The 8,357-nt window shown below is 45.5% G+C and overlaps 2 protein-coding genes across 2 annotated transcripts; one reads left to right on the forward strand and one right to left on the reverse strand.

The window, feature by feature from the left end:
- The first annotated feature begins 1,956 nt into the window (after nucleotides 1–1,956).
- On the forward strand, nucleotides 1,957–3,243 carry LOC135401651 (large ribosomal subunit protein uL23m-like). The gene is made up of 5 exons (XM_064634164.1): nucleotides 1,957–2,148; nucleotides 2,229–2,351; nucleotides 2,420–2,502; nucleotides 2,832–2,905; nucleotides 2,977–3,243. Exons 1-5 carry the CDS (start codon nucleotides 2,135–2,137, stop codon nucleotides 3,133–3,135), a joined length of 453 nt encoding a protein of 150 aa, XP_064490234.1. The 5' UTR covers nucleotides 1,957–2,134; the 3' UTR covers nucleotides 3,136–3,243.
- Nucleotides 3,244–4,526: 1,283 nt separating this feature from the next.
- On the reverse strand, nucleotides 4,527–8,243 carry LOC135401650 (nucleoporin Nup37-like). The gene is made up of 7 exons (XM_064634163.1): nucleotides 7,829–8,243; nucleotides 7,636–7,760; nucleotides 7,242–7,314; nucleotides 6,993–7,181; nucleotides 5,987–6,168; nucleotides 5,566–5,704; nucleotides 4,527–4,669 (listed from the first exon to the last, which is right to left on the reverse strand). The coding sequence occupies exons 1-7, from the start codon at nucleotides 8,009–8,011 to the stop codon at nucleotides 4,553–4,555; spliced, it is 1,008 nt and encodes a 335-aa protein (XP_064490233.1). The 5' UTR covers nucleotides 8,012–8,243; the 3' UTR covers nucleotides 4,527–4,552.
- Nucleotides 8,244–8,357: the final 114 nt, after the last annotated feature.

Consider the following 8,357-nt stretch of genomic DNA (forward strand, 5'->3'; position numbering starts at 1 on the left):
TTATTAGGAAGATACATCAGTCGACAAAGCTCTCTCAAATTGCCTGGACCATGATACAGCCCAACAGTAAAACTTGATTTCTATGACCGTATTTACTCGCATAATTAACGCACCCCGACTTTGCTGAATTTTGGTACTTCTTCCCGGTATTGCTATAGGGCTGTCTGACAAACAACAACAACAGCCACAACGCTGTCTGACATAGCAACATGGCGCGAGCCCGTATCGCGTCGAGAAGATACATGCCTGTGATGTCTAATGAATTGCACGAGAGGTGCCACCTCTTGTATCCATGGCGAACTCCGCTTAGTCATTTTCGTGCCGCGCAGGGTAGTGTGTCGACGCGGGTCGAGCTCGACTCGAGCATAGAAATGCACGAAAGGAGCACGTTAGAGTGGAGTGACCAACTACTTAGACCAACTCTAGACACTTAGAACTTAGGCCAACTTATAACTTAGGCTTATGCTAGACCTAATTTAGAACTTAGACCTACTTCAAACTTAGAAACTTAGACCAACTTAGAACTTAGACCAACATAGACCTTAGGCCATAGGCCAGACCTAACATAGAACTTATACCTTAGGCATAGGCTAGACCTAACTTCGAACTTAGACCTTAGGCTTGGGCTAGACCTAACTTGGAACTTAGACCTTAGGCTAGACCGGCTAGACCTAACTTAGAACTTAGACCTTAGGCTTAGGCTAGACCTAACTTAGACCTACTTCGAACTTTGAAACTTAGACCAACCACAACGACCAGTCGGCCAGTGGAACTGGCCACGAATGTTTTCACTTTCTAGCGAAGATGATACGAAGTGAAAACATTGAATACTAGGTCAGGTGGCGCTTCTCGTGAAATTCATTTAACGTCGAATCATGGTGGGGCTTACTTCATGGGGTCCATCATAGGTACCAGGAGGTCTTTGCTGCTGGACCGGCAAACTGTCTGGGGGAGGAACGCCTTACGCTAGGTAATAACCCTTTTGTTGTGAGCACACCATCATCAAACCACTCTCCATGTACGTCAACGTCCGTACGCTGCTCATATATATAGCCACCGTTGCTACGTGGTGTTAACACGGAGTGAACTGTCTTCGGTAGCACTTCTTGCGAACAAATTTGCTCTTCGAAAGCTTTCACTTGAGCTTGGACAACCACGTGCAGTTTCTTGGTAGCAGAGTTGATGGAACTATATGCCGGTGGAACAGGTATGCTGTACTGGAAGTACTCTCAGGGAGTACCCATCGATGATGATGATGATGATGATGATGATGATGATGATGTTGATGACCGTCGGCTGCCGAAAGAGCTTGGTGCGATGTGTAAAGTGATCAGGGGTGGGAATCCCGTCTGGCTATTTTCCTTAAACTCACTAGGGCAAGGCAATGAGGTTGTTCTTGAACTTGTATGCGTATATTCCAGAAAGGGCATTCATCGTCCCGTTTTTTTAAATATTCTCAAAAAGGTTTAGGTTCAGGAACTAACGACCTAATTAACCGGGAGAACTTCGTGAAACACCCAGTGTGCGTTTTATTCATCTATAATTTGCAAAAGCATGGAATTTCGCATTGCTCGTTCGCGCCGAGCCAGCTTTCGTTTGTTTTTTCTGTTATCCGTTCCATGGTTCTGTGCTACGTTCCATTATGTTCGCCTCCTGACTATAACTGAACACTGAAAAAAAAAAATAATAAAGCTGATGTTGTCGTTATTACGCGCGCGTTGACGTCTGAAGATGTTCTTTCGATTTTACGATTGTATCTAACCGGTTAATTTTCTTGCGAACTGGTTTTAACCGAGACAGATGTCGTCCTGGATGGAGATGAATTGGAGTCGATCCTTTCTGTTTTTCCGTTTGAACCCAAATTTGAATAAACCGATAAAATTTTCAGTTCGACACTCCGAACTTCGCGCTGTCGCCGCTGCCAGTAAAAGGCTCTAGTCAAGACTCAAGTCAAGACTGGCCAAGACTAGTCAAGCTCGTAGCGTGTCGGCGTGCGGTTGTTGTTGTTGCAGCAGAAATCCTTGCTCTGTGAAACAAACCAGACGTATTTATTTATCAGGGGGATACATATGAAAAGAACAGGGTTTGGCTTATTTTTCTGATTAGTAGCAGCTGGATTTCTTCAAGATTTTCGATGTCTTCTCGGATGTAAGTCGAGCGGATCTCATTTTTCTCCTTCAGCAGAAGATTGGAGTTGATTCTCTAGGTTTGAATTTATTCGCTCTTAGATACCCGTTATTTGTGAAGGGCAATCCGCAACTTCGGGTATTCCTGCCTAACTTCTGGATGAAGCTGGTGAAACACGAAAAACCTCTTCCGCAAAATGAAGTCAAGTTTATTGTATCATTGCAGTGAGTTTTGTACTGTGCTCCGTAGAGCTGGTGTTACCAAGATGACCTAACATACATATTTCTTACAGAATGACGAAACATGACGTTAAAAACTACCTGGAGAAGATCTACAACGTGCCAGTTGTAGACGTTAGAACTGTCGTCAAGCGAGGTATACACTGTTGCTCAGGGGCGAGCAGAACATTCTGCATACAGGACATATTCCGTCTCTCTGTGAACGATAGAAATACTGGCTTTGGAAGTTTAGGATGCGCTTTGTAGCATATTCTTGCTTACTACCTAAAAAGACCTTGCCTGCAGTAAGCTAAAATCGAAGTGTACACGCAAATATTATAAAAACATGCGTCATAAGACAGAATATATGACACCCTTCCCAACCTCAATGCACAAAAGGGGGAAGGGAAAGCAACCCACCCTTTCTGACACCCCCTGCAATTGCTAGATTCTTTTTGAAATGTAACATTGTATTCTTGTGTTCAGGTAAAATAAGGAGAGCCACAGGAAAGGTGTACTTGGTTAAGGACGATGATTACAGGGTTGCTTTCGTCACGTTGGTAAGGCCTTCGACATCACCTTTTGAGCTGGTACCGATAAAACTCTCTCTCTCTGTCTCCTTTGTTGCCAGACACAAAACTTTGAATTCCCGGACCTCTTTCCCGAATCGAGGATTAAAGAAGACATGGAATCCGTGAAGAAGCAAGCCCAAACCCTCGAAGAAACGAAGAAACAGCATCAGAGGCACGATCCCAATCGAACGGACGTACCTTCCTTCTTCGGTTTATAGTGCCCCACATGTAGCTGTGTGCGGACACTTAGATATCTGTCTGTACGAAGAAGCCGGTTCCACAATTTTTCGGCAGTGACGCTAATTAAACTTGTACATCGAGTTCACCAGGGAAGCGTTCGATTCTACGTGGATTCTACGTGGGTGCTGCGCAAGCACCGACAATGAGCACCAGTATCGTAGCGAAGGCTCGGCTTGTGAACGAGATGGGCTCCAATGGTATACATAACCATATGGAACGTGCAGCGTGAAATACCTTCCTGCCTTGTGAAACCACTTCTATGTAGGGCCCGACTTTTTAGGGTTACACTTAGGGAGTGACTTTTTTGGGTTAAATTCCTTTCTCACATTCGGGTGGTAAAAATCGGGCGCTATTTTTAAATCTGTAAATTCGGGGATTAATCGGGCGATAACTGTGCCTTCTGGTGTTATTATCGGGGTTTTTTTTTGTTTCTCCTCTCGTCTATTAAGTCCTTTCGTAATCTCTCTTTTTTTTATCTTTTTGCGAGATCGCGACCTTCCAACGGCAATCCCCGAAGGCACAGACAGTGTTGACACTTCATGGGTGTATTGCTGGGAACGTAAGTGAACCCATTCTTACACGTGTTACACGTGGCGACCTCTGTTCGTCTTCGGTGGAAACGTCACTTGAGGATTTCATAGTGACTGGAATTCGGGGAGAAATTGGGTTTAACCCGAAAAAGTCGCTGCCTAGTTATACTCAGTTACGCCTATGTTTACCCCCACCCCGGATTCAATTCAGCAAAAACAGGGTCTAACCCAATATTTCCCCCCAAACTGCTGGGGATCCAAACTCGTCACAACTAATGCAGAACTTTGGAAAGTGTGTTCTAAATGCGTAAATATGCAATATGCCCGTACAAACTGTCAAAACAAAGACCCTGCTGCTACTTAGATGCATGGACTAAATACTGATACCCTGGCGTCTCGGGTGTATTATGCCTAGCAGACCGTAGATTTACGCCCGATTACGACCGAAGATTCGACCAGAATTTGGCTGAATCAGGTCCAGTTCAACCTGATTACACCCGAATTAGTATTGAAGCAAAACATGACCAGATATTCCCCCCTTCCCAATGTTGCTGAAAAATATAGCACAAAAGAGTCTGGCCATATTTGTATGGTAGTGGTCACATAGGCTGGGTTTATGTAGGTCTTACCCACCTATCGCAATGGTTCCGAAGAGAGGCCCCTCCTCAGAGGAACAAATCCTTTACCCTCCGAACTTTTCTTCCATCCCTTTTGCTTACGACTTCTACTAGGAAGCTCTTCTAAGATATTGGGGAGGCTGTGTGCGTTACCTTTCTCAGCAAGCTGAGCACTCGCGTTTGCAAGATTACGTAGAGTACCAACTAACGAACATCGCTAAACACGTTCAATGAGGTTTATTCTAAGGTCACGTAGCATTGATCCTGTAGAGGTGTACCTTACAGTCTCCACCAATGGCAAGGATGGGAAACTTGCAGTGCCAGCTGATGCCACGCCCCACTATGCCGGTCTTTGTGAACAGCACCTGGGCGGAAAACGAAAAAAAAAAATCGTAAAAAAAAATAAGCTAGTCTTCTATTTAGGACTGAGGTTGTGTCCAACCCGAAGTGGCCGACCGATAGAATTTGTAGTGCTTGGCTTGTTACACATCATGTGTAGGGCCTGACATTTTAGGGTTAAACCCGTATCCGCCCGATATTTACCCCCCGAACGAAATCTGTAAAATTCGGGTTTAACCCGAATCTACCCGAAAACATCCGGGTCGCGTGGCACGCTCGTAAGCGTGCGTTAAAATAAAGTTTGATAACATTGCTAAACATTAGTTCCATGTTAAGACAAATTTTTATTAAACAAAAAAAAAAATCACCCGAATTCCTGACGACAGAATGCCGTAACGGGATTTAACCCGAATACACTCGAATTTTCGAATGAAAAATATCACCCGATATTTACCCCCAGAATTTGGCCAAAAATAAAACCCGAAAAAGTCAGGCCCTAATTATGGGTTCCCACCTCGAGTACACTGTCGTCTTCATCGTCTTGACTGATGCAGACTGCAATAGCAACTTTAGCGCGGTTGCATACTGCAAGGGCGAGGTGAGATGGTCTAGTGAAAGTGTTTTGGCAGCAATATTTTATGCCCAGACGTCTTGCTCCTAGTTTATGTTTCGGGGAGAATTACTCGCACGGTGAATGTTGCAATCATTATACGCTTTGGCAGAAGCAATTTCATGTGGAACAAGGTTAAAATATGGGCAGGTTGGTTATTCAGTTTCAAAAAGTGCAGTTGTTGTTACTTGTATCGTCCTTTGTGCCTTCTTTACCCAGCACTTGAATTTTATAGATTTTTAAATTTCATGCGACTTCTTCAAGAACTCTAGGCTGTCGAGCCTTGTGTGGGACAAGCTTTGACGGGCTCACCTGGTTCGTTTTGAGGTTTATCGCCTTGACCTGTTTGCCGTGGCTGCCCCGTGTGGCGCACACGGCAGAGTTGGTGGTTCTGGAGAAACGAAACTCCATGGCGCTGCTCGTGTGCACCGCTTTCTGCGTGAAGGGACGGCTGAAATGATCCGAGAGAATTACTCTTCAATGATTATTCAAACCAATCATCATTGAACACGCGCGCGTAGCGCCGTCTAAGGTGTAACGTGTCAACCTTTCAGGGAGCATTGGATCCAATGCTTTCTGCGAAGTTGACACGTTACACACTTGGTGGCGCCACGCGCGCGTTCAAAGACCATTGAATTCAATTGTCATTGAAAACTGCCCCGTGTGGCATGGGTATCAAACTGTCTCACGGGGAGATACCCTGGAAAAATCCCCCGAGCGGAACGTTCTGTACCTTGTCCGAGCACTGTCCCAGAGGAAGCAGCTGTTCCCGGCAGCGGCTCCTACCAAAGTACTGTTGGTCACGAGCCAGTCGGCGGAGAGCAGGGGTGCCACCAGCGTTTCCAGTGACATCAGCGGTTGACCACTGGCTGCGTTGTACATCCGCACCGTGCCGCGCTTTTCGCCGACCATCAACTGCACATTGTTTGAAGTTTCAGGGGAGCACATATTCTTGCAGATTCCAGAAGTTAAGAATCGTAAACGAAAATTGGTGCAAGATCGTGTAAGGAAGCCTATGGACATTGAAGCCCGACAGCAAATACACGTTCACGCGCGTTATCGTCCAACATTTCGCAAGTCCCGCTAATTCTGTGGCGGAATAAACGTGATGCCTCCCCTCCCTCAGAAGCGTTATCTAGAAACGATTGCTATTTTAGATTTTTTAAAAGGTGGCTCCATATTTAGCTCCGCACAGATTGCGGGTAATCTACCAAGAGTCGAAAGACGGAATGGGTCCATGTTCCCCAAAAAAGGGGAAAGCACAAAACACAGCAGACGACACTGATAAGATTAAGTCTGTCGTCTGCTGCGTTTTGTGCTCTCCCCTTTTCGGAATACGCGGGTAACTTGTTCCGTTCGTGAACGTTCCTTTCGAAACTTTACAGAAAAATTCTAAGTGAAAAAAAGTGAACTAGTGGAAAGTGAGTATTTAAAGAGATTGAAACATTTAAGTAATTTATTTTACTAAAGATCAAGCTTTCGCGCGGAGTCTGTCCTTCATCAGGTCCGCCCGAAAGCTGGATCTTTAGTGAAATCAATTATTTAAATGTTTCAATCTCTTTAAATACTCACTTTCCACTAGTTGACATTTTTTTCACTTAGAATTTTTCTGTAAAGTTTCGAAATGAACGTTCACGAACGGAATAAGTTACCCGCGTATTCCGAAAAGGGGAGAGCACAAAACACAGCAGACGACAGCCTTTAGCTCATCAGTGTCGTCTGCTGTGTTCAGAAGCTACCTTGCCCGGTTCCTCTGGGTGCCAGCAGACGCTCATGCCAGGGGAGCGCAGGGTGAGCACCTGTTGATGTTCCCCCTCCTCAATACCCCACAGACGACAGCTGTTGTCGTCCGAAACACTGGCCACCAGGGTGCCCTGTCGAGGCTCTACGGCCACTGCATTGATGTAGTCCCCGTGACCCTCAAGCTCCTGCACAAGCACACACACACACAGTCTGTATTCTGCCGTGGACATTGTGGGGCGTTATACCTTCATGGTGGTCTCGTCCTTGAGGTCCGAGAAAAAGATACGGATCTTGTTGTCTGTGGCCGCGGTAACAAACCTATACCGCAGAAAGATACCTTGAAGCTAGGTCACCCGAAGGTACGCTGTTCTAAGGGGGAAAACTGCATCTATTGCACAGAAAATTGAACTTTAAACGTTGATTATGATGATTGGAGTTTTTAAGTCAGATGACTACCGTGAGTGATGCCAGTGTCTGTCGTTGGTACATGGCTTACTTTTTAACGGTTATTTAATGTGTGCAGCAAGAATGTGCTTAACGTGTGATGTGGTTTGAGAAGTGTGCTCGGTGTCGTGAAAGGTGGTAGTATGAAACACGGCCGGAGGGGGTGCTTTTGTGCGGCCGCTCCATCTGACATACCTCATCCAGACAGGTTGGATCACAAGCGACATATTTGGACTCCAGCTTAAAGAGGTAATCGCTGACGGATGGTTAAACGTTTTCACAATTTCCACGCTGGCTTCTTCGGTTGACAAATTTTCCTCCTGAAGCACAAGAAGCATAAACGTAAGGGACTCTCGTGTACGCACATATCGCATGCAACGTTTATTACCGGTAGCTTGAGACAAAAGACGGTCACTTCCGAGCTCGTGCCTACGGCCAGCAAAGAGGCATTCCATTTGCAAGGACAGAATTCCACAACCCTAACGGATCCTTTTACTGCGACATTGTTATCGAGATCTACGACTTCAGCATTCTCGTAAACTTTTTTCTCCGCTTGCGCGGTTAACACCATCGTATGTCCTACAGTCGGGGGCACACGCACAATGAAAAAAAAAACGAGTCTTTCCTCACAATGTCGGCCTTGTGTTCAGCTCAGCGTACTTATCTAACAAAATGCTATAAAACAGCAAGCACCGTAACAAACCACGACCTACTACCACTTCTACTGCTACTGGAGCGGTACGCAACAAACGTTTAAATTACGGGCCATTGCAGACCAACAATCCAAAAATGGAGCCCATGCAGCCAACCAATGATCCAATGGTAAGATATGGTAGCTAGCGGCACCAGTGCCGAAGAAGTTGTACAGTTGTACACGAAAATACTAAGTAAAGTTTACATATTCGCTACTTTCCTCT

This window comes from Ornithodoros turicata, chromosome 7, assembly GCF_037126465.1.
Source record: "Ornithodoros turicata isolate Travis chromosome 7, ASM3712646v1, whole genome shotgun sequence".
Lineage (NCBI taxonomy): Eukaryota > Metazoa > Arthropoda > Arachnida > Ixodida > Argasidae > Ornithodoros > Ornithodoros turicata.